The 26,853-nt window shown below is 43.2% G+C and overlaps 1 protein-coding gene across 2 annotated transcripts in view; it reads left to right on the forward strand.

Moving 5' to 3' along the window:
* The window catches only part of LOC144678944 (DNA topoisomerase 2-beta-like), a 245,225-nt gene that overhangs the window by 185,975 nt on the left and 32,397 nt on the right, over positions 1-26,853 (forward strand). For both annotated transcript variants that reach the window (XM_078539057.1, XM_078539056.1), the window contains 3 exons: positions 5,109-5,292; positions 22,228-22,319; positions 25,418-25,534. In XM_078539057.1, the coding sequence (XP_078395183.1) occupies positions 5,109-5,292; positions 22,228-22,319; positions 25,418-25,534 (393 nt within the window). The remainder of the gene's footprint in view (positions 1-5,108; positions 5,293-22,227; positions 22,320-25,417; positions 25,535-26,853) is intronic.

Below are 26,853 nucleotides of genomic sequence, written 5' to 3' on the forward strand. Positions count from 1 at the left end.
CAGCACTCTCTGTGGCAATGTGCTTCACCTGTACTTGAACCATTTCCTCTTTAAAGGGAGCCTATTGTTCCACAACAGTTTTGGCTGAGATAGCAGAGGCATTGCTAGTCATATTTAATAATTCCTTAGAAAAAGGTGTAATGCCAGAGGATGGACTGACTTGACTTAGACTTAAGCGTCCGTGTTTAGAGACGCATGAGGCAGACAAAGCACTCCTTTGTCTCCTGTCCATAGCCAATGTTCACATGTTGTTCCAGCACCTGTTGACCAGCTGGAGATCTCTACTGACAGTCTGGCGCCAGTTCATCTTGGTTCGCCCTCTTCTACATCCAGTTGGAGTTCATTGCATGACTTGAAGGGCAAACCTCGAGACTAAAGTCGGGTGACATGACCAAGCCAGCTGAACCATCTTTTGCTGATGATGAATGAAACTGGAGGCTTTTCTAAGCGTTTTCTTACTTCAACGTTGGGTATAATGTTCCACCAGTGTGTGTCTAGAACCCTTTGAAAACATCTGGTATGAAAGGCATACAGTTTCCTTTCTTGGTAGTTTCTCAGGTTCCAAATTTCCACAACCACATAGGAAAGTGGAGAGCACATCCAGGACTGACAGGTAACTCATATAATTCCTGTATTTAAGGAGAGGGACAGAACATGGGAATTATAGACTAATCAGCTCAACACTGGTGGTAGAAAAATAATGGAATCCTTACTAAAGAAGAGAATAGAAGAACATCTAGAAATGACAAATGTACTAATGAATAGTCAGTATGGATTTCAAAAGGGAAAATCTTGCTTATTGAATTTTTTGAGGGTGTAACATAGAGAGTAGACAATGGTAAAGCAATAGATGTGATTTATCTGGTTTTTCAAAAGGCCTTAGATAAGATTTCCCTCAATAGACTAATCACACACTTGACTGTGCCTTGTAGATGGTGGACAGGCTTTGGGGAGTCAGGAGATGGGTTACACGTTGCACGATTCCTAGCCAAGTAAGGATTTTTGAGTGTTATGGGTGAATGGATAAATTGGGGTGATAAGATGCATAGAAAGTGAAAGCTGTGTACTGCTGCAAGTTGACTGGGTGTGTGGAGTGATGTGATGGAGATTACGTCACATGAAGTGGGGCTTAAAGTACAGTGAGGCATCATTAAACCTGGCTATTGTCCTTGTTCCATTTCCACCATCCATTCTGAATCCCTTCAATTTTCATTTGTAGATTGACCTTTTAAAATGCAGGTAAGATTGTATCATGTGGCTTGTTACGATCCCTGTGGGGAACCCGAAACCAAAATAACCAAATTTACATGAATGACCACCAATCGAAGAAATTACTAATAAGATTCCACTTTTTGTAGCTGTTACTTAACATGAATTAGAACCAACATAAATTAAACATGAATTAACAGGCAAATGATACTTCAAATATAAAGGTAAATTTCACTTTAAATAGTCAATACAACAAAGATAAGTCTTAAGCAACCACAAGCACCTTCATTCCCGCACAAATGTGGCATCACACGCAATCTCACAGTCTTTCCAATTCGATTGATTCAGCCCTCCAGTCCCATTTACGGGCAGGTGTGTTCTACCTGAGGTCCCTGGTTATGGTTAACCGACAAGGGGCTATGAACCCTCTCTCATTCGGGTCACGTCAGTCTCGATGGCCCAGCTTTCCAAAGTTCCTTTTCAACTGACTAACTGAAAATACCCAGTTCAAAATCTGGTCTTCTGATGCAAACTTGCAGCTCTTTTGCATGCCTGAGCTGTTTGCACTGCTTTTCAAGATTCAGTCCCTCTTAGCTCGCTTATACATCACCTCCGTGAGAGTTTCTGGAATTCTATTTTTCTTCTAACTGCCAAACAGAAAACCAGCATTTTCATAGAGAGCTTAGCTGGTTACACCTCAAATGAACTCTGTTCCTCTTTACGTAACTGTCTGCTTTCTCTTTGTCTCTGCACTATGTACTGATCACCTTCTGCCTACCATAGCCCTCCTTTGTCTTGCAACTCTACTTTCATGACTGCCAGCCACACGGCTTCTGCTCTTAACTTTTTTGCTATTGGTACTGCTTGGATATGAGCAAGGAAGTCAAAATTTATTGCTATGGTTGAGTTGAGATTGCAGATTCTGACTCGCTCTGTTAACTTTCAAATTTTGCCATGCAACTACATCTACAAGGGTCACCGACTCAAAAGCCATCTTCAAATTAACATTGAAGCCCAAAGTTTTTTCGTGTCTGTTAACTACTTGTGTGTTCTTTTTGACGAGCGTTTTTTTTCTGATTTTTAAATTCCACTCCTGCATTTTAACAATAACTATATGAATTACTTCCATATACTACTTTTGGCATTTCTTTTTTAGTCATGCTTGCACACTATTTTTTAAAAATCCTCACTCCCATTGTTTCTGTTTATCCGTTCTATCATCGTTGTTCCTTTTAAATTCTTTAAAATTTTAATCCAGTTCATGTTTTGGTCATTTTTACAAAAATATTTGCATATTATTAAAACCCTTGCTGGGGAACTGGAGTGGCTCAGTGGGTAACTCTTTTGCCTCTGAGCTAGAAGGCCTGGGGTTCAAGTCCCATTCCAGGACTTGTTGGCCACTGAAGAACCCAACTACTGATACACAAACCTGTGTGTATGCGTCAGTCCCTAGCCTGGATAAATGGGGAGGGTTAGCAGCCGGAAGGGCATCAAAGTGTAAAGCCAAACGCCAAATCAAAAAATGATGGCTGATATGAAGCGTGGTCAACCGGCATTGTGATAACCCCATGTAACATGGGAAAAGCTGAAAGATAAAGACAGGAAGGAAGGATTAAATCTCCTTTCCATCCTTATTAATTATAAATAATTAAAATCATTCTGCCAGACCTTTTCCTTCACCAACGTCTTTATCCTAACTATCCAAACTCCCTCTTTTGCACTTGGTCCTCATCCAACTAGCCTATTGTGTGCAACAGCATAAAATTCTCTCAGTAAACTAATTTCCTTAATGATTTCAGCATTGTGCATCATTCAGCCTTTACTTGTACTCCAGCTACTTGCACTCCATTCTACTTATCATTGTAACCTTTGAACAACTCAATTGTTTGTTTCACTTGTTCACTAATGCCTCTATGGTGAAATGTTATTCCTGAGAATATCCCTTCCAGATGTCAGACCTCTTAAATTTCTTAGACTTAAATTTCAATCAATGACGGAAATAACACTGACAAATATAAAATCTTTGAAATAGTTTCCTTGTAAATGGTACCTAAATTTACCTTAAAAATATTCTACATATTTACGCACATTGCATAACGAAACATTTTCATAGAACTTTGCAGCAGAGAAGGAGGTCGTTCATCCTATCGTAGTTGTGCCAGCTCTTTGAAAGCTTTAGTTAGGCCGTGCACATATTTTACTATATAACTTCACATCTCGTATTTATTTGTTGAATTCAAACTTCTATAGAAGGACTTTCTAATATATAATTGAGTCCCAATTTTCAATTGCTTACTTTAATTTTATTACTTTCTATATCACTCTAAAATTGGATATTTCCTATTGTGCTGTATAATCATCCTATTCTTATCAAACTACAAGTAGTTTAACTTCCTATGGTAGTAGTGCCATATAAGATGGACTAGATTTATACCTGAGAGGGGGCAATAGGTGGTAATCAGCAGGAGGTCTCCTTGCCCTTGTTGGCTTGATGGGGTTCGGAGTCAATGATGAGAACTTCCAGGGTCCCACTCCCCTCTGACTGTATACTACTGTGCCACCAACCCTAGTAGGTCTCTCCTGCTGATGGGACAGGACATCACCAGGGATGGTGATGGAGGCGACTGGGTACATTGGCTGAAAGGTATGATTCTGAGAGTATGATACAGCACAGAAGGAGTACATTTGGCCCATTGTACTTTTCTGCCAATCTTTCAAAGACCTATCCAATTAGACCCACTCCACTCTAGGATTATGTCAGGCTGTTGCTTGACTTGTCTGTGGAATAGCTGTCCCAATTTTGACAGAATTTTTTAAGTTAGTGAGGAGGACTTTACAGGCTCAACTGGACTGCTTGTGCCTTTGTCATCTCTGATGCCTAAGTCAAACAGGGTGCTCTGTCCCATTTTATTCCTACTGGTTTTATTCCTATTAGATGTTTTTGCAATGATTTGATACAACTGATTGGCTTGCTAGGCAATTTCAGAGGGCAGTTAAGAGTCAATACATTGCTGTGGACATGAAGTCATACATGGCATCAGATTTCCATCTCCAAAGGAAATAAATGAACCAGACAGGTTTTTAACGACAGTTTGGCAGTTTGTGAAGACCATCCCTGATCCTAACTTTTATTCCAGATTTTATATAATTTGCTTCAGTGATACATTGGCATAAACTAGAACCAAATGAGCAAGGTATCTCCTATCCTCTGCATCATTGATGGAGATAGCTGATTTTGTGTTCCCCCTCACACTTCAATTTGATTTTGACACTGAGTATCTTGCTTCAGCAACTTCTACTAGAGTGGATGTATTAAGTTGACCTTGAGATTAATCCAAATTTATCTAAGTCAGCCAAATTAGCAATGGCTGGAGATGCAGCAATTTAATCATCTCATACTTCCATGCGTTCACATATGACAGTGTTGTTCTTCCCCACTACCACCCGCCTCACCCGCACCACCATCCCAACTTCCCTGCTTCTGCACTTATATCTGCCACATCTTTAACTTTTTCCAGTTTTGACAAAAGGTTAACAACCTGAAATGTTGACAATTTCTCTCTCCACAGATACTACCTGTTCCGCGCAATATTCCTTTTTCTGTTTATATTTCAGATTTCCAGAATTTGCTGTATTTTGCTAACGTATTGTTTGACTAGCTTCAAATGTTACTGGGGTTTAAGTAATGGAACTCCATGAAACGGAGACTACTAAATTTTTAACTTTTCCAAGTTTACCTTTTTAAAACCTCCAGATGGAGGGATGTTTCATACTGAAATTACTTTCATGGATTTTCTTTCCGTTCTTGTTCTTGCATCAGTTCATAAAAATGATTAATTTCTAATGCCCAGGTAACATAAAATTATAAATGTAACTTAAATATAACTTTGTTACCCTAGCTGAAAAGCCGAAGTATACATTTGATTTTTCTGAAGAGGAAGCAGATGATGATGAGGATTTGAAGATGAAATCTGAATCTCCAAGTGTGGAAGAAAGGGATGCTGAATTTGTTCCTTCAGACAGTGGTGGGAAGGATGAAGATGATGATTTCTTCTCCATCAAATCAAAGCAATCATCATTTCAGTGAGTAATTGAATCTATTCTATATACCATGTAAATATCCTTTGTTTTTCTTTCCTGGAAGATTTTCATGTCACTATACAACCACCACTGCTATGTCTCAGACAATTGTGGGACAGGGAGAGAAGAGACGGGTTAGGCAGTGAAATTCTTCAATTCAAGCCAGAACGTATTATTAATGTTTAATTCTGTCAGCATAAAAAGTATTTTCTTCAGTGTATGTGGAATTTCTCATCAACTGCTATCAATCCATGGTGAAACAATCTTTTAAAGAAAATTTGTGCTCAATGGTTAGGCCTATTTATCTTCTGTTACAGGCTGCAAACATAGTTCCCCTGCAAGCCACATGACATCCTGAATTAGAACTATATTACCATTTCTTCACTATCAATGGGTCAAAATCCTGGAATTCCCTTCCTAACAGCACTGGGTGTATCTACATCACATGGACAGCAGCGGTTCAAGGAAGCAGCTCACCACCACCTCCTCAAGGGTAGTTAGAGATGGGCAATAAATGCTGGCCTAGCGAGCGACGCCCACATTCCAAGAATTAATGAATAAAAATTATATATTCTAGCTTCCACACCGGCGAATGTTCTGACCTGGTTTGTTTGTTAGTTTATTTTTGTTAGTTGTTAGTTTTTAAGTCTTCAGTTCTTTGTAATTTTCACAGTTCACATTTAAAGTACCATTTGAAAAGAAGTTCATGTACCATTTGGGCAACACTATTTGGAATCACAGTCTAATCAGTCCATCAGTCAAACTAACCCTAAACTTGAAAGACTAAGGTCCTTTCCACCAGAAAATACAACACCTGCATTCTTTGCCTTTCACCATAGCACAGCTACTCCATGTTCCAAATTCAAGACAAGGGTTTTTAACGTTATTCATATGTTGTAGGAGGAGTTGCAGTGATCTTTTATTGACCATGATCTGTTCTCAGCCCTCTGGCTTAGTGTACTGGCATTAATTAGAATCCGTTTTGCTAAAGAAAAAATGGTTAATTTTTGTCTGAGGAGCTCCCAGAGTTTTCATTTAGGGACATGGCTGTTGAAAAGGCCAGTGTAAAGCAGGTTACGTTCCAGCAAATTAATAATAGTGGAAACTATTTTAACTCACTTGGACATATGTGTGGAGATTCTTTTATACCTATGAATGATTCAGAAGATACTCACTCAAGGTTTTGTGTGTGTTTGCTGTTTTGTTTAACATGCAGCTGTGGTGGTACTGATGATAGGAAACACTTGATGCCTAAGTTTAGTTTAAAGCTGTTTGTGATATCCCTCAGTAAGACTTGATTTGTTCTGAGCAAGCTGATCTTTTGAAACAAAGGGTACCAATTGATCTTAAATTTCTCTTGTGAATTTAAGAGAGAAAACTAGCTCTCATATTTATAGAAAAGATTAGTGCACTGTAGTCTTGGTAGTAGATCGTCTAACCTTATTTAACACAAGTAAGGTATCTTAAGTCCCATTCTTTTCTTATGCTGAAAATCAAGTTTCACTTATTTCCAAAAATAATCGTGCTAAAACTTAATTCATTATCTCCTGGTTTTCTAGTTTGGAAATATCACTTGGCTGACTTGTCCAGAATACGGTTCTGCTATGTGGATAGAATTAAAGTTTTTTTATCAGTATTGATTTTTTTTTTGTTTGGAAATTAAACCTTGGAGAAGCCCATTACTAAGCTAGGAATTTGTTAGTGTTGTGCTCCCTACCTTGCCTTTAGTTGTCAGCCTGATCATATAGCTTGATGTCAGTCTTTGATTTAAATGAATTCATATCAATTTAATCACTGTTTTGTTTTAGTGATGCTGGCTTCGTAGTTCTTCCTGTTGCCTTTTCTAGAAAATCTCTGCCTTGATCAAGACTGTGATACAGCATAATGGGGTATCTGTTGGTATATTTATCTCCTTTGTTCCTCCAAGGGGTGCAGATTTGAGCATTTCCGGTGTACAATTGGCTTAGCCATCCATTGCCAGTTCTGCTGGACCATATTGAGTCCTATTGGACCATTTTCTCCTGCTAAATGTACCTACTGCTGAAGAAGTGTAAATTCCTCAATGGTTGCTGCAAGATTAGCGAATTCCTCTCTCCTTGTACAGGCGGAGAATGGAGGCATCTTTGTATTCTTTAGGGATGGTTCCTTGCTCCCATGTAGACTAACCAAACCTCTGTTTCTCATCCTCCTTGAACTCTATAAATTTGACATGTTTGACCCCATTATTCCCTTCAAATACAGCTCAGTGGGACAGCCCTTAGATGTTCTATTCTTGCCTATCTGATAGTTGCCAGATTAAAAATACTTAACTAGAAGATGACTAATTCCATTGAGTTGAAAAACAATCTGTCCCAAGTGGATTGGAAACAAAGATGTGTGAGCAGAAAAGTAATTGAATGATAGGAGGCCTTCAGAGAGGAGATGATTCAGGTACATGGTAGACATATTCCAGTGATGGGGAAGGGAGGAGTATCCAAAGCTTGAGAACCCTGGATGGCTAAAGAGATAAGATTGGAAGGGGCAAAGGAGACTTATGGCACATGTATGACTCATAATACAGTAGATAACCAAGCTGAATGCAGAAAGTACAGAAACCTAAGAAAGAGAGTAAGAGATGCAAAGAGAGAATATGAGAATAGGATAGTGGGCAATACAAAGGGAACCTAAAAGTTTTTTTATAAATAAATAGTATGAGGGCAGTTAAAGGATGGGTCGTGCCAATTGGAAGCCATAAAGGTGATCAACTTGTGAAGGTATTGGGGATGGATGCGGTACGAAATGAGTACCTTGCATTGGTCTTCACTAGAGAAGAGGTTGTTTCCGATGTCACAATAAAGTCAGAGGTGGTAGTGATATTGGATAGGATAAAAATAAAGAGGGTACTTAAAAGGTTTTTAGTATTCAAAAGTAGAAAAATCTCCCAATCCAGATGTGGTGCATCATAAGTTATTAAAGATAGTAAGGGTGGAAATTGCAGAGGCTCTGGCCATAATCGAGCAACTTCCCTAAATCTAAGGAGGATTGGAAGAAGATTGTATATGTTACAACTGGTTCAAAAAATGAAAAGAAGGTTAAATTCCAGAAGTGCTGGCTGTTAACAGCAGTGGTGGGGAATCTTTGAGACAATAACCCGGAACACAATTAATTGCTACTTCGAAAAGTATGAGTTAATAATTAGAAGTCAGCATGGATTTCTTCAAGGCAAATCCTATTTGTCAAACTTGATTGAGTTCTCCAATGAGGGTTGATGTTGTGTATAGAGACTTTCAATATATGCTTAATAAAGTACTACATAATGGACTAGTATGCAAAATTAAGACCCATGGGTTGGATGGGACAATGGCAGAGAAGGTACTGTGTTGGCAAAGGTACAGAAAGCTGGTAGCAGCAGTGAACAATTGTTTTTCAGATTGGAGGATAGTTTACAGTGGTGTTCCACAGTGGTCAGTATTAGGGCAGACATTAATGACCTGGGCCGGATTTTTCCGTCCTCATTGGTGTCGGGCATCATGGTAGGCGTGAACAGACAATATGGCAGGAAGGCCAAAAATTGGTTTCACAACATTGTGAAACCAGTTTGCGATTGTTCGCTCCACCTGTCAATGGCAGGTTATTTTTCCCGCCGCCAGATGTCGGAAATATCATTTTAATAAATCTGCATATCATTATAAGCCCTGCTCGCTGGAATTATTCCTCCCGCGCTGAATCATCTGACGTGTTTCGCAACAGCGTTTAAAAGGTGTGCACCTGGCGAGCTGAACTTTGAGGGGAGCTCCGAGGTGAGTGCAGATTAACATTGTGCAGCATTCTCGAGGGTCGCCCATTGGACTTCAAGGTGAAGGCGCCACGCATTCAGGCGAGTGCACAGGCAAGTTGCTTTTTCCTGGCTGGCTGACAGTTGGCAGTGCAGTGCCGGGGCAAGGGCTACACTGCGGTTGGGGGTGAAAGGCAGCATGCTGTGAGGGGAGTTGGTGGGTGCAAGAGCTACACTACATCTGAGGTGAGTTGTGGGGGCAAGGCAGCCCGGTCCCTGATGGTAATGCACAAGTACATGTGAGTGTGGTGGTGGTGGGGGTGGGAAGTGGACACACATGAGGGAAACCTCGTATAAAGTGACCATTCCTCCGCAGCTGAGACAGTTCAGGCACAGCTACATTGACATGCTTGGAGTTGGGCCTCTAGCTTATCTGCCTCCTCAAACAACATAGGCATAAAAGTGCCACCAAATGCTCCAGAGCTTTTCACCCCTCGGGCACAGACTGCAAACTAATGAGTGTTTTAGTGGACTGCAAAACAATTGGACGACTGGGCAAGTTGTACAATCTCCTTGCTAAAGCTGGCTATGGTGTGGTCACTGGTGGAGCCGCTTACAGCCCCTTGCAATGCCATCATTCGGGTTTGGACCAGTCTCCCCCATGGTTCAAGCGAACAGTGCAGCTTTGCAATACTGGTTAGGAGAATGCCTGAGCCTGAGCTGAGAGCACAGCATGCCTCCAGTGGGCGAAGCTGCTGCCAATCAATTGGGTGGAGGTGGGTGTGGTTTCGGGCAGCCATGCAGCGCACTAAACTCTGGCCATCCAAGTGGTGACCAGCGCTCTCTGAGATGCGTTAAGGGGCCTTCAGACTTAACCAAGAGAGGTTCTTAGTGCACCCATTCTAACCCACACATCTCTCTCTTTCATCCTGCAGGGGGAGTAAATCAGGAGCATGGAGCCTGGTGACCTAGCTGTACGCCTTGTGGCGTACAGTGAGCAGAGATGGAGGAGAAGAGAATGATGGAGGTGCCTGGCTGGACAGAGGGAGGAGCAGCACCCTCAAGAAGAAGGGGCAGCTGGGGCTCCTGTGCATGCTGCTGAAGAGCCACTGCGAGCCATCGCTCGTTAGCGCCTAGCTAGACCTAGGGTCCATAGACGGCGCTCGTCATTCCTGCAAATGACAGAGAACCAGCGTTGCCGAAGACTGTGCATGTCCAGGGAACTGGTCAGTCACATCTGCCACCTGCTGCAGGATTTGGCGCCACGGGGAAATGGAGGGCTCCAGTGCCAGTGGCTCCTCATCTGAACAGGACTCAGCAGATTTCTGGTCTCCAACAGTTTTCTGAATACCGGACACCTGGGATGTCCCTGCTGCAGCCTGCTGTACATCAGACAGTGTGATGTGCTCACCAGATTATGACCCCAAAGCTACTCTAAAGCTAGGTCCCATTGAAGTGTGTGTCTCTGCTCTGATGGAGCGTGTGGGTGAGAGCTGTGACGGGTTTTCAATGAGAGTGCCATCAGATTCTTCTTCTGAGGTTTCTTTTGGGGCTTGAGTTGAGTACCTGGGTCATGGACCCCCTTGGCTGTTTTCCAGGTGTGCTTGCAAAAGCAAGGAGAGATAATTAGTGCATGGCAGGGGCCTGCGGAACAGGGAAAGTGACTTACAGCATGGTTGTCTGATGGATGTTGCACTGCTGGATCCTCACTTAGTTGAGCACCACCGACCTCACTACCAGCACAGCAACGGTCCAGATCATCGCCGGCCAGCTGGCTCTATTTTCAAAGTCCGTGAGGACCTTAATTTCAGGTATTCCTCCACCAGTCTGCAACCTCCCCCTTTTAGTGTGTGCCAGCTTGTTCTGCATGAATTCAGATGGAGAGAGTGTAAGCAGGAAGCCTGCCAGGCCAAATGATAAGGATGCCTGGCATGTGTGGGTGGTGAATGGTGCCGTGGATGAGATGAGGACACAATCTGCAAAGTAAATGAAATGTGTGGGAGAGAGTGAATGGTGATGTCCCATAAACTGGCAGTGAATGAGATCCCTGTGGATGTGTGATGGGGTTGTGAGAGTTGAGAGTGAAGAGAAGAGTGACTTAACTTGGCAAAATGGAGATCATTCATCCTTTTTCGGCACCGGGTGGCTGTCCTCTTTTGCAGGGCGTTGGCGCTAACCACTGCTACCACCGCCTCCCATGCAGGATTGGTGACCGTACTTGCTGTTCTTGGCCTAGAGTGGAGGTAGAGGACAATCAGCAGGTTTCCACTGCATCCAGTAGGCGCTTGAGGGAGGTGTCGCTCAATGGCTATGGTGAAAGAGCAGTTGTGGGACTAATTGGATAATTCTACACAAACATAACTCAAGAAATAGGAGCAGGAGAAGGCCATATGGCCGCTCAAGCCTGGTTTACCATTGAATAAGATGACGGCTTATATTTGACCTCAACTCCACTTTCTTGTCAGATCCTCATATCCTTTGTTTCCCTCGAGTCCAAAAAAACCTGTCAATCTTAGCCATGAATATACTCAACAATTTAGAATTCTTAGCCTTTCCAAAGATTTACAACCCGCTGAAGAAGTTTCTCTTCAGCTCAGTCCTAAATGGCCAACCCCTTGTCCTGAGACTATACGTCCCAGATCTAGACTCTCAATCAAAGCCTCTGACCATCTACCTTGTTAATACCTCTAAGAAATAAAGGGCTGTAACCACTGAGCTCCCCAGCGTTGGATTTGGGGGGGTGCCCCAAAAGTGCGCTGGGGAATCCCTCTAGGAAGTTTGCAGGTAAGGGCTTGCACGGCAGTTGCCCACAAGGCTATGGGCCAAGTGCTGGAAAATGGGATTAGAGTAGATGACCAGCATGGACTCGATGGGCTGAAGGGCCTCTTTCCATGCTGTAAAACTCTATGGGCAGGATTTTTAGTTCAGTGGGCACCCATCATCGGTGGGTCTGGGAGTGGCTGGGGAACGGATCTCCGACTGCAATTGGCCCCCAATTAACAGCCAACCAGTGTGAAATGTGTGCTGAAAGGCTCAGCGCTGCCGGGGTCGGGGCAGCCAGCCAGTCCCTCAGCTTCATCCAGGTCCTCACCTCCAGCCAAGAGGACACTTCCTCCATTATAAGCTGGAAATAAGCAGCCTGATAGACCTGTCACAGTGCTTAGCTCCCCTGTCCTTTCCCCTCCCTCAGTCATCCATGTCCTTTCCCCCATCACCACTGACCCCCCTGGCATCACCTTCCACCTCCCTGGCAACACCTACCAATTTGAAACCTTATCTTTCCAGGAATTCCAGTGAACATGCGCATTTCCTATCTTCCTGAGAGTACCACCCCATCCACATTGACCTCCTCCTTCCCACCCCCATGGTCCATGTCGGCATCCGAGTCCCCACCAACTACCCTTGCCATCTCTTCTAACGCTACTGAAGCACCCTCCTGACTCCCTCTGCCCCCTCTCACACTCCCCATTCCCTTCAACCACGCCCACCGTCAGTTCGTTCCCCAAGAGGCAGCAATTGACTCCACAGACCCCTCCCTTGCAAATTCACCTGGACATCCCCCATCCCTTACTCCTTTCTTCACCCTTACTCCCCCTGCCTCCCAGATACCTTCCCCCTTCCGAAATCCCTCCTGCCCCCGACACCATACCCTCTCCCCCTCCCCCATGGACTCCTTCCGCCTCTGAACTCCCTCCCCCCTCCAAACTCCCTCCCTTACACTTTCCTCTCCTCTTATATCTGCCTCCCCACTTGCCGCATTCTCCCTTGTTACACCATCCTCCCCCCTCCCAATCTCACTTCCCTGACCCTTTGCCTGCCCCATCCCAAGCTCAACCCCCATGACACCTTCGTTCCCCCCCACCCAAATCTCAACCCCCCCCCAGGTACGCCTTCCTTTCCAAGTCTCACCCGCCCTGGTAAAATTGAAGTGTCTCAACCCTGATATCATCCTGGTAAACCTCTTCTGTACTTTCTCAAGGGCCTTGACATCCTTCCTAAAGTATGGCACCCAGGACAGCCCACAGTATATTTTTTTATTTGTTCATAGGATGCAGGCATTGCTGACTAGGCCAGCATTTATTGTCCATCCCTAATTGCCTTTGAGAAGGTGGTGGTGAGCTGCCTTCTTGAACCGCTGCAATCCATGTGATGTAGGTATACTCACAGTGCTGTTAGGGAGGAGGTTCCACGATTCTGATCCAGTGACAGTGAAGGAACGGTTATAGAAACTAGGAGCAGGAGTAGGCCATTTGGCCCTTCGCGCCTGCTCCGCCATTCAATGTGATCATGGCTGATCCTTTATCTCAATGCCATATCCCTGCTTTCTCTCCATCCCCTTGATGCCCCTAATATTCAAAGATTTATCCATTTCTTTCTTGAATATACTCAATGACCCAGCCTCCACAGCCTTCTGTTGACCACCTCTGAGTGAAGAAATTTTTCTTTATTTCTGTCCTAAACGGCCTGCCCTGTATCCTGAGACTGTGACCCCAGTTCTAGACTCCCCAACCAGGGGAAACATCCTCCCTGCATCCAGTCTGTCTAGCCCAGTTAGAATTTTATACATTTCAATCAGACCCCCTCTGATTCTTTTAAACTCGAGGGAATATAGGCCCAGTCGAACCAATCTCTCCTCATACGACAAGTGGATTTGAGGAAACTTTTTTTTTACCCAGAAGGTGGTTGGAATTTGGAACCCACTGCCTGAGGGGGTGGTAGAGGCAGGAACCCTCACAACATTTAAGAAGTATTTAGATGAGCGCTTGAAACGCCATAGCATACAGGGCTATGGGCCAAGTGTTGGAAAATGGATTTAGGATAGATAGGTGCTTGATGTCCAGCATGGACACGATGGGCCAAAGGGCCTGTTTCTGTGCTATATAACTCTATGACCTTGCTCTCTCACTCATAGCTGGATCTTCCTCCCGCGTCCCCCCCCCCCCCCAACACGCCTTCGCTGATCATCCGTAGCAGCCCATGGCCAAGATCATGATGTTCTGAAGCGGACCGGAAGCATCAATAGAGACCTCCCACCTTCTGTGAGCTGCTTTGCGGCTAAGCCATGTCCATGAGGATCCACCCAGCGTGCGATGCATGTGTTCATCCAGGGTCCGGTAACTGTAGGGCTTTAGCATCATCTTCTCCTCGGATGTCTGTTATCTGAGCAAGATCCTAACAGTAACCCCCAACTTTTGTAAGTCAAACTTGTCCAGATGTGTTCTGGGCTGGCGTGTTTTCCTGCTAGCCTAACGGTAAATCTGGTGCATGGGGACGATTCCAGTCAGGCCTCACTTTGCATCCCATTAGCGGGATGAAAATCGGGTTCAAGCCGGCCTCCAGTGGGATTCATATTCCGCCATGGTGGACATTATCCGTGATCCTGCTGTGTTTTCACACCAGCGTGAAACCAATTTTTGGTCTTCTTGCCATATTGTTCCCCCCCGCCTGCCATTACATGAGCCGCCAACAAGGCCGGAAAATTCTGGCCATAGGCTAATTGATAGAGATTGCCATGATGTCTCAACGGCTTTATTATTGTCATATCTTGCAACAACTGCATGGTAGAAGTTGAATTAGATGGACTGTACAGTTTGACATATTAAATTAATCGTGGGTCAAAATTTAAAATAGAACTTGTGATTTAGGGAAACTTGCTCACGCATGGCACATTGTGATAGAGAGTGTATTTGTAGGTGTTGAGTAACAGAAGGTAAGAGAATGTATCAGCGATGCAAAGTAAAAACCCAGAGCACAACATGGGTCATAGTGGTCTTGTGGTGCAGTGGTAGCATCCCTACCTTTGAGCCGGAAGTTCTGGGTTTGAGTCCCACTCTGGGACTTGATGGCCATGGAAGGTGTGTTCATAACGAGGCCAAACAGGTTGATTATCAGTTTGTAAATCCTTCCAATATTCCCAAGGCAGGTAGTAACAGTAGGAGAGTCTCCTGGCCAACCAGAACCATGTGGCATATGCAGCGCAACAATCTCCCTGTGTCAAAAGATTCCATGCATAGGTTCTTACCACAGGACATGGCTGAACACCAGCACCTCAGGAAGCTGAGGGTCTCATGTCGGGTTGCAGCATACATTTGCAGCAGGAAGACCTCCTGCCAAGTGGACCTGGTAGCCATATTTTACCAAGGGCTGTCAAAGTCCCAAACCGATCTCCCCACAGGACTCCCCCACAGCCCCGAATCCCCATTGGACTCCCCCAACTCCTGACTAATCACACCCCCCCACAATATTTTCCACCCACCATTCCCCCACGGGACTCCTCACCTGACACTGCCCCCCCCTTCACAGGCCCGAAACACCCCCTCCCCTCCCGATGTCCGACCCCCCCCCCCCCGAATGTCTGGCCTACCCCAGCCCCTCAAACGTCCAAACCCCCAACACTTCCCAAATGTCCAGCCCGCTGCACCCCCTCCTGATGTCCGACTCCCCCCCACACCACCCCCGATGTCTGACTCCCTCCCCGCCATCCCCACACGACCTCTGAACACCCCCATCCCCCAAATCCTTTTCACTTACCTTAGGCATTTACCTTCTCCTTGACCTGTCAATTTCAATGGGACCTTTAAACTTACCTGCTTTACGGCAGCTAGTGCCATAAAGTGTCCTTCGTGGAGGGGTGCTGGACTTCGACACTGGACTTCGGAGACAGTCGCGCTGCCTGGATCTCACCCAGCCTGAGTTGGAAGGTTGGCCGAGACAGGCATGGAAGAAATTTGGCGTAAGTAAGTGGGCACGAAGTGGCAATCCGAGGCTGATTGCAACTCCAAGGAAGTTATGGCCCTATATGTTTCAATTCCATCACTTCTCAGTCTTTTAAACTCCCGAACGTATAGGCCAGTTCTATTCGATCTATCCTCATAGGGCAGCCACCTCTTCCCAGGAATATATCCTGCCTTGGGTACAGAGACCAAAGTTGTATACATTATTCCAGATGTGATATTACCAAAGCCCTGTAAAATTTCAGAAAGACTTCCTTGCCCTGTTTGCAGTAAAGGCCAACATATCATTTAATTTTGAATTGCTTGCTGAATCTGCATGTTAACTTCCTTTGTTTCATGTGCTAAGCCACCCAAATTTTTCAGAACACGAACAGAATCACAAAATTGTCACAGCACAGAAGAAGGCCATTCAGTGTGCTAGCTCTCAGAATGAGCCATTCACCTTGTACCATTTCCCTGCCTTCTCCCCATAACTCTACACATTCATCTTTTCAGATAATAATCCAATTCCAATTTGAATGCTTCAATTAAACCTTCTTCCGTCACTCTCTCAGGCAGCGCATTCCAGATCTTAACCACTTGCTACATGAAGACGTTTCTCCTCAGGTCTCCATTGCTCCTTTTGCCGTTACCTTAAAATTGCCTTAAATCTGTGCCCTCTTGTTCTCAGTCCTTCCATCAGTGGGCACAATTTTCCCCTATCTACTCTTCTCAGACTTCTCATGATTTTGATTATCAAATCCCCTCTCAGCCTTCTTTTCTGAAGGAAAACAGCCCCAACTTCTCCAATCTATTTACATAACTGAAGTTCCAACGTTTTATAGTTTCTCGCCATTTAAAATCTATTCTGATTTTTCTATTCTCCCTAACGAAGTGAAAAACCTCACATTTCCTCACATTGTACTCCCATCTGCCATTTTCTTGCCCACCCACTGTCTATATCCCTTAGCAGATTCCTTCAGCCGGATTTTCCCAGCCCTGATTGGATGGGAATGAAGGCTGGACTGAGAAAAAATGGCTGCCAAGTTGCGTGGTTGGAAGTCCTGCCTCCGTTTCCACCCTCTCCACTTTTTTCAAGGGCAGGGGAGGAAGCGGACCCCAAACAGGCCAACTCCTAGTAAGGACTTAATTTACATAGTTGTGAACTCATTAAGAGCCTGTCAGTGATTAAGTTTTTTTTTTCTAAATTTTTGGTGAGGCAGTGGGAGTTTCACCAGCTGTCTGGTCACAGACCAGCAGCATAGAGGCGAAAACCATCAAATGGAGGTGAGAAGTGTTTTAAAAATGTTTATTCACTACAAACAGTCAAGCTATCTACTTCCATGTAAGTCGATTCTATAAAATGCAACACTAAAATGTACAGCATTCAACTTTTGGGAGATGTCATATGATGAAAATGACAAGATATTAAAAGCTCTATTTCTTTGCAATGAAATGTTATCACATAATCATGTTCCATAAATTTATATCCTGACACTGAGAACAGAATCTAGTTTTTTTTGTATTAAGTTCACTAGTTTAGAGAAGCCTAACTTCTAATCACATTCACTACTTTTTCCACCATCCCCATAGTTCTCAGAGTTTACCAGCCGTATATTTACAGTTAAACAGCTATGACTTTTCAATCATTGCATATAACTTTTAAAGAATCAATAGCCTCAACTTTTGACTCTATTTACAATTCTCATTAAAAAGTAGCTCTATTCTGTTCTCAAGAAGGTCTGCAAAGTTAAGACACTCCATGTATCAGTTCTGAAAAAAACAGCATCTCAGAGTTGAACAGGCTCAAATTCTAATTACCGCTGCCATGACAGTGGATGAAAGTAATGTGTACACCCTGTTTGTTAGTCTGTTTGTCTGTAAACGATACATCTCAAACTAATGGACGGATTTTAATGAAACTTGTACATAGATAGGCTATGACCCAAGGAAGACCCAAAAAAGAATTTTTGGCAAAGATGCAGATGTGGAAGTTTTTTTTAAATGATCTGTTAACATTGGGAGATGGAGCAAATGGACATTTTTTTTAAGAATGTTGAGGGTTGTTTTATTTAAAATGTCGGTTTAGAAAGTTGTGGATTGTCTCAGCTACTCTGGTGGAATTTGTTGCAGCTGTCAAGATGTGAGTAGAGTTTTCAGAGCAGATTGTTGGATGTGGATTGGCCTGAAGCCTCCTCAGTGAGATGGACGCTCTTAATAAAAAGGTTTATTTTTTCAGCTTTGTAGTTACAGAGCATCATTCAGCAGGGGAAAGCCTCAAGGAAGAGCTGCGTAATTGTAATAACGTTGAGTTAACAAAGCGCAGCGGAGAAATGTGCTCCACTGAGTGCCTTCTTCACTTGTACTCCCTACATTTAAATTAGAAGCGTCTTCACATTCCCGCTAACCCTGGTACCCCCACCCGCACAACCACCACCATACCCCACTATCACCATCCTCCAGCTCTTAGTTCTGCCAGTATCCACCAGAATAGGTGGTATCATTGGAGGGTGATGAGCGTAAGGGGGTATGGGGATGGTGAGGACTGGAATGAAGAATGAATTCAAAATTACCCTGAAAACACTTAGGAACACTGAACATAAGTATATCTCAAGGGGCATGCCTTCATTTCATGATAAGGGAGGCATGGTTTTGTTTGAACTGTACTTTGCCACTAGGCCTCACATTTCTCCTTCACAATCGATTCATGCTGCAGCCAGATGAGGAAGTTCCAGCTGCAGCCTATGTAAAAGGTAACAATGTGATTTAAAATGCAGTCAGTGGCATAAGCCACAGCTTAATTGTTGACAGGAAGATTCAGGCCATTCTCTTTGTGTGGCTCCTTATCGAATAACTTCTCGCAATCCAGGGACACTACATTCTCTGGTTCTCCTTTATCAACCCTGCTGGCTACACCCTCAAAAAGAAACTCCAATGGACCTGACAAGCAAGATTTCCCTTTCAGAAAAAAAATGTTGACTCTACCTAATCATATTGTGATTTTTCAAATGCCCTGTTACCACTTCCTTCATAATAGATTCCAGCATTTTCCAATGTCAGGTTTGAAGTTCCCTGTTTTCTCTCTCCTTCCCCTCTTGAACAGCAGGGTTATATTTTCTGCCTTCCAAAATGGAGCACCATGCTAGAATCCATGGAATACCAAAACAAATATCCACTATCTATGCAGCCACCTCTTAAAACTCTAGGGTGCAAACCATCAACCCGATTTGTGAGCTTTTAGTCCCTTTAATTTTTTCCAGTACATTTTCTTTACTATCCTAATAGAGCCTGGCTTCTGCACAATTTTCAATGTGCTCTTTTGTCTTCTACTGTGAAGGCAGTTGCAATATGTTTGTTTAATGTCTCTGTCATTTCTTATTCCCCATTATAATTTCTCTTCCTTACACTCTAAGGGACCCATGTTTACTTTTGTTAATTTCTTTTCATATACTTGTAAAAGCTCATACAATTGCTTTTTATGTTTCTTGAGAGTTTATTCTTATTCTCTTTTCTTCTATCAGTTTCTTGGTCATTATGCTGATTTTAAAATTCCCCAATCCTCATGCTTGCTCCTGTTTTTAGCAACATTATAAGCTTTTAATCTAATAATATTCTTAACTTCTCTAGCCATAGCTTTACAACTTTTCTAGAGTTTTTATTCCTCAAGGAAATGTATATTTGTTAAGAATTATAAATTACTTCTTTAAATGTTTTCCATTGCTTATCTACCATATTAATATCGTTAAAAAGGTTATTAAGTCAAATTAACCTACCTCTGACTGGAATTAAATGTTGCTCTCCAAATTTATGTGCGGCGCACGGGTATCACGGATCATCAGATCCCCGACCATTCAAAGGTGGGGATTTCAACCAGATCTCAGACTTTGAGGGGGAAGGTCATCCATTCTGGAGCTACCTTCTTTTGGAGCGCAAACTTTTGCCAGAAGGGGAGAGGAGGTCAGCGGTGAAGGGCTAAGCTGTAAAGGAGAGGGGCATCTCTGTGGAGTTGAGGGGCAGAGCTGTGAAAGAGAGGGGCAGCTTTGAGGAACTGATGGGCAATAGCTGGGCAATATCTGAGGGTAGCAACCAGAGATGGGACTTCCACCCGGTCCTCCTGGATTCACAAGCATTAGAGGAGAGGTGCAGAGGAAGGGTGCACCAGACCTCAGAGCCAATATTACCAGTGCTGCAGGTGCAAGAAGAGGCGCAGGCTGCACCAGGATGCTATGGGGAGTGGCAGCAAGAGAGAGAGAGGCCTTAAAAGAGTCATGCTGCATCCCAGAGAGTTCAGAAGTTAAATGAATTACCTGCAGATGTCAGCATGTCAGAGAAGACTGTGCCTCTCTTGGGAGTTTGCACAATGCTGTAGGATGACCTGTGACCGATGGGATTGGATGGGTGTCCGATGCCACTGAAAATCACTGCAGCACTGAATTTCTACGACTCCAGTACCTTTCAAAGATTCACCATCAAAGATGGGATATTCCAGGCAGCTACACTCTGCAACATTAGGGAGGTGACCAATGCACTGTTTAAGGGGTCTAGAGAGTTTGTGCAATACTGCACAGACTCTGATAGACAGGCTGAGATGTCTGTTGGCTTTGGTGCCATTATATAGGCTTTTCACATGTGCAGGATATAATAGGTTGCACAAATGTGCAATCGAAGCTCCTTCAGATCAGCATGTGGCCTTCATCAACAGGAAGGGCTTCTACCCCATGAACATGCAGCTGGTATACAATCACTGGAAGCACATCTTGCAGGTGTATACCTATTTTCCAGGGAGCACACATGATGCATACATGCTCTGGCATTCCCAACTGCTACAGTTGTTCAAGCCCTTTGCAAACCTCCATGGATAGATCTCGATGACACAGGGTAGGTGGGGGGGTACACTGTCAAGACATGGCTACTAATGCTAGTGAGGATCCCTCACACTGAAGTAGAGGAATGGTACAATGTAAGCCATGGATCAACCTGGGCCACAATTGAACAGACAATAAGCCTGCTCAAGACTCCATTGCCTGGACTGTTATGGAGGAGCTCTGCAAAATGACCCAACCAGGGTTTCCAGAATCATTCTTCAGACCTCTGAAGAAGGGTCATATAGACTCGAAACTTTAACTTTGTTTTTCTCTCTCCACAGATGCTGTCAGACTTGCTGAGCTTTTCCAGCATTTTCTGTTTTTGTTTCATATTTCAGGGCATCCGTAGTATTTTGCTTTTTTCCAGAATCATTGTTGTGTGCTGCGCTCTGCAAAACTCAGTACAGCAGAGGGGTGCTGTATCTTGTACGCCTTGTATCTATAGAATGTAGAGGAGACTCACCCCTCTTCTGATGTGGAGGAGGAGGCTGAGGAGACAGGGCAGCAACATCGCCAGAAGCAAGAACCTTGGTGATATGTGCTAAGGAGGCTCATGACAATCTAATTCATTGCCCATTACAGAAGGCATTATTAACCTGAGTGGGCTGTTGCAAACCACCAACAGGCCATGTCTCCCCCACAGGCCATCAGATGTATCACTATCAGTGTCCATCGTCCAGCCTCACCAAGCCTTCTGCTCCATGCATGGAGTGGTCACACTCCACCTTCATTCCTACAACAGGTAAATAAGTTTCCAAGGTTTGACAGAGCCATTCAGAAACCATCAATCACTCAGTAAAGGATGCCAGAATAAATGTACCAACACAATTTAATGAAACTCAAAACTCATTAATTGACATCCAAGGTTTAAACAGCCACGCCACCATGTCACCCTGGTGCATTGCTGTATTCTTTCAGATGCATTTCCGAGTGTTTTGACAAGGTGTGGCCTTGGCACCTGTAGTTGGGGTGGAAGATGGCTGCTGATTGCAGTGCCCTGAGGCCTGAGATGACCTTGGCAACCGTCCTCCTGCACAAGTGCAGAAGCCTCTTCTGTGGCTGCTTCTACTGTAGATGGCTAGGTCACTAGCAGAGAGGGCCTGAGGAATGTCTGCAAACCCTTGGAAATATTTGGGAGCAAGCCCTAGATGTGTCAGGATGCAGCTTCTCCCTCTCAGTGAGCAATCCCACCCCCCTGTCTACTGGAGATGGGAGGGCAGCTGGAGAAGACTCCAGGAGACCCATACACCCCTTACCTGGCCACTGTTGCCTGGAGCTCATAGCCAAAGCAATGGTGTACAGGTCTGCGTGCAAAGCTAGCAGCCACTGAGTGATGTGCTGGATCTGGACCCTCTCTGTGGAGGAAGTTATGTGTTCACACATAATTTTCTATAGTGAGTGAAATTGATACATAAAAATTTGGTTTCTTCGATGATTTCTGTAAAGGAACAAAAGTCATTTACTGCTCTCTTTCTGATTTTTTTTGGGCTGAACGCTTGATTTCCAACTCATCCTAGGAGTGGACTCTATATTTGCTACTAGATTTGTGTTAAATTTATCAAACTTTTGGTTTTCTATAAATTTGGACTTTTTTTTTGTTATCTAGTGCTGGAAAAGTTGCTCCACAGTCTACAAAAAACCATGAACCAGAAAGTATATTCTCCTCGCCATCGTTTCACGAGAGATCAGAAGAAACAGGTTGGTCAAATTATTGTCAATGGCAGAAACTGCAAAACTTTTTTTAATGACAGTGGAGGGAAGAAGCACAACTAAATTGTATTGGATGTAACTAATGCACATCGTGGTCTGGGATATGATTAGCATTTATGTGCTGCCTTTTGAGAATAGTTTTGATAACAGTATTTGTCAAATAATTTTCCATCTGATATTGACATCACAATGAAGATTGTTAACAAAAATCGTTACTGGTAGGCCTGTAGTGTCAATGTATCAGCAGTTATATTGTCAAGGTCCACTAACAATCATCTTGTTCACTAGCAATTACATTGTTAAGACAATTGCTAAAACAGGTAATGGGCATTGGCTCACTCATAAATGGGTACAGCTGCTTGAGGTAAAAGACCAGCTTCAGACTCATTCTTCCATTAGAGACAATTATTGGAGTTAACATGTAGTCTCTAACATTCAGTAAAGACCAACTGAGTATTTCCAGCATTTTCTGTTTTTATTTTGATAAACATTTAAAGGCTTTATATGCTCTAGGCTGATATTTAATATCTAGTCAGATATTAGCTAAATGTATTTAGTTAGCACACTAAGTTTATTTTGCTGGAAATTTGATAGAAATTCCACAATGTAGAGGGAGCAGAGAGGATGTCAAGAGGCATTGCACTAGGCTGACAGTTCATTGAGTAGACGTCATTTTAAAAATTAATCTAAAATTATAGTTTTTTTTTCTACTTGAGTTTTATTTTCAGTTGATTGGTTTGTTTTTTCAAAGAGAATTAGCAAATTGCCATTTTTTCAGCAACTAAATGTACAAATGGGCAACATAATTTGATATTGAATCCCATAGATAATATATGAATTTCAGTCACTAACCTGGGAATTAGTGATCTCAGCTGAGATGGGATTTGGAGTATTACAATTGGACACAGCATTACTAGGATAATGAGAAAAATCAGCTTTGGTTTTCCATCTCTGATGAGTATCCAGTGAACCTTGTAGGACCAAGTGGCCATGCTTTGCCAGTGGCTCAGTCACCACAATTTTTATTTCTTTATCATAGGCTCATTCCAGGCTGCTACCTGAATACTTCAGGGATAACTGGGAGTTGCAGGATCCCTGTTTGCAATTCACAACAGCATCAAGCAGATTATCAATGCTTTGTTACCACTATATCACTTTCCCCATTAATGCCAACATGAGAGAACTTGAGGATTTTCAACATTTGGTATTTATGCGCCGTTCCCAAGCAGTTGTCACAATTCCTTGATCCTGCAACTCCCAGCTATGCCTGAAGTATCCTGCTCTTCCAGGAATGTGACAGGCTGGTTATTGGGAGACAAGGGATTGCCAATATTTACACCATAACCTCACCAAGCCTGAAGAACATAGATGCAATCAGAGCCATTTGATTACCAAGATCCTAATTGAGCACACAGTCAAGGTCCTCAAACAAAGGTTCCGGTGTCTGAACAGATATCCGGTTTCCTACAATACAACCAACAGAATATAACCACCTCCCCATGGTATTCAACAACCTGCAGATCACTATTGACTAGAAAATCAACTTAACCAGCCAGATAAATGTTGTGGCTACTAGAGCAGTTCAGAGACTTGGTACTCTGTGACGAGTGGCTCATCCCCAAAGCCTTAACATCACCTACAAGGTGAAAGTTAGTGTGATGGAATATTCTCTGCTTTCTTGGATGGCTGCAGAAATACAAGAAACTCAACACCATTCAGGACAAGCAGTCCAGACGATTGACAATAAAGCCACTAGCCTAAACATCTACCAATCGACTATAGCATACCGTGGTTGCAGTGTGTCCTGTCTACAGATTCAGATGCCAGTGATTTTTCGATAGCATCTCCCAATGCTACAACCTCCACCACCAGAGAAGGAGATAGACAGTAAACACATGGGAGCAGCAGCTCCAGGTTCCCCTTCAACTTGCACGCCAACCTAACTTAGACATAAATTGCTGTTTTTTGATTGTCAAAATCCTGCAACTCCCTATCTAGCAACATTGTAGGAGTTCCCCATCACATTGACTCTGGTGCTATAAAAAGTCAGTGCACTGTCTTCTTCTCATGGGCAGCTATGAAGGAGGGATGGGCAAGAAATGACAGCCTTGGAAGTGATGCCAAGAATATATATTTCTAAATGTATATGGTTAGTTACCAATGGTGAAAATTGTTCCCTATTACAGTTTTTGGACTGTGATGTTTCAAATTGGTTAAAAGTATGACTTTGGCAGGGGACTAAGCTTTGCCTTTTTTATAGGCTTATAGTTGTTCGTGGAGGTTAAATAATAATGTTCAAAATATCTTTACACATAATCTGTTATATTCTGTATATTTCAATCTCTGCGTAACAAACTTCCTTGGTTGTGTTTATCCTTACTTGGAGCTATCATTGCTCTTTTTTGATGTTTGTGCTCTGTTGCTATATTTTGAGTCTTACAACTTCCCTGGGTAAAGGGCTAAAGGTGAGGTCCTGCTCAGTCTATTTCCATTCTAAGGATTGCCATTGCCTTCCAGTTCACTAAAGTCTCAAATTTAAAATTATATACGTCCATTCCTATCTCTGCAGCCTCCTCCAGCCCAACAACCTCCCCGCCCCTCCTTAACTTTCCATTCCTCTCCCTTTGGATTATTGTGCACCCCCTCTTCTTTCATCCCATCATTGTTAATTTGTTAGTTGCCATAGTTCAGTCTCTGGAATTCCATTCCAGCATCTGCTTTTGCACCTTAATTTCCTCATTTAGCACACCCTCCACACCCCTTAAAACCCAATTCTTTGATCAGATCTTTGGTCACGCTGCATCTGTGGCTCATTGATAGCGTGTTCACCTTTAAGTCAGATGGTTGTGGTTTCAAGTCCCTGTTCAGAGTCGTAATAGAGTTGGCCTGGCTTCAGTTTTTTTTTGGATTATGTCTCTTATGAATTGCCTTTGAATCAGTGCACATTTCTTCCTGTCTTTGTAAAATGCCCTGAACCTGTTTTGATATTCAAAGCAATTTTTGGTGGCAAGTTCTCGTTATTGAACATGTAAACTTTACTTTCAATGTTATTAATTCAAGATGATTAATTATTTCCTTCTCTACAGATGTCTTAAAATCAGACAGCGATGAAGATTCCTCTCCAGCATTTTCATCTCTCTGCAGTGTCAAGAGCTCACATAAGTCTCCTGCCAAATTACAGGCACCTACACCTGCTAGGAAGGGTAAGCAGTTTTTTTAACCTTTCATTTATAACAAAATTAAAGACTAGAATATAGGGCCCAGTGCCCTCAATTATTAGAAATAGGGGTGAGGGAAATGGACCAGAAACTGCAGTAACACTGATAGATTGCATTATTTTTGTTGCCTGAGGAAACAACATTCGTTTTTTTAGCATCAGTTTTGACCTTGTCTCGGAAAATTTTTTTAAAAATGAACTGCTGGAAATATACAGCTCATCAGCAGCTAAAATGATGGATTAACATATTGACTAGGGACCTATCGTCAGAACTAAGAAAAAATGGCTAGTAGAATGAGAGGTGATCTCACTGAATTGCATGAAATTCTTAAGAGAACATGACAGGCTTAATGTTGAGAAGCTGTTTCGCCTTGCTGGAGAGTCTAGAAAGAGGGATTATCCTTTTCAAAACTAGTGCACTCCTGTTTCTTCGCACTATATGTTTTCTGTCTTCACAAGATAGGATCGCGGATGTGGTATTTTTTCAAGAACATGGCCTTGACAAGCTTGATCCCAAATCTACACGACTGCTCAGGCTGGCGTTCTTTAGTTTGTGTACTCTATGACGATTATTGTAGTTCTACATTTGACTGGAATGGTACTCATCCTTTTTCTCCGTCACCTTGTCCAAATCTGCTGTAGTCTGTTTCTTCCCTTGCATATGCTCAGCTGTAGCTTCAAATCTTATCAACCTCATTAAGCATCTTTTCTAATTCCCTCGCATGCAATAAAGTAACCAAAGGTTTGTGATCAGTCTCAATTGTGAATTGAAGACCCAGGACATAGTCTACAAACATCGCGCAAGCCCAGGTAGCACCTAAGGCTCCTTCTTCAATAACTGCAAGCCTTTGTTTGTTTCCATCAAAGAACGAGACGTGTAATACACTGGTCTATGTTTACCATCTCTCTGAGTCTGGAAACGTACAGCCCCCAATCTAGTCAATGGTGCATCTGCGGCAACAATCATAGACAATCTGGTTCATAATGGGCCACTGTTTCAGGTGATATTAACATTTCCTTGATCCTTTCAAATGGCATCTGTTGACCTTCTTCCCTGCACCATGCCGGGTCCTGCCTTAGCAGCTGACGTAATGGCTCATTTATATTTGCAAAGTTGGGTAAGAACTTCCCCACTTGATTCATCATCCACATAAATGGTTGGAGCTCTATGACGTTTCAAGGAGGTAGGAATTCTTCAATCACTCTAGTTTTCTGAGGATCTACACTGACCCTTGACGCATGTACAATATGTGCTAGGAATTTAATAGTCGGTTTTGAGAACTCTCATTTGTTATTAAGGGTAAG

Source organism: Cetorhinus maximus, chromosome 3, assembly GCF_964194155.1.
Source record: "Cetorhinus maximus chromosome 3, sCetMax3.hap1.1, whole genome shotgun sequence".
Taxonomy (NCBI): Eukaryota; Metazoa; Chordata; class Chondrichthyes; order Lamniformes; family Cetorhinidae; genus Cetorhinus; species Cetorhinus maximus.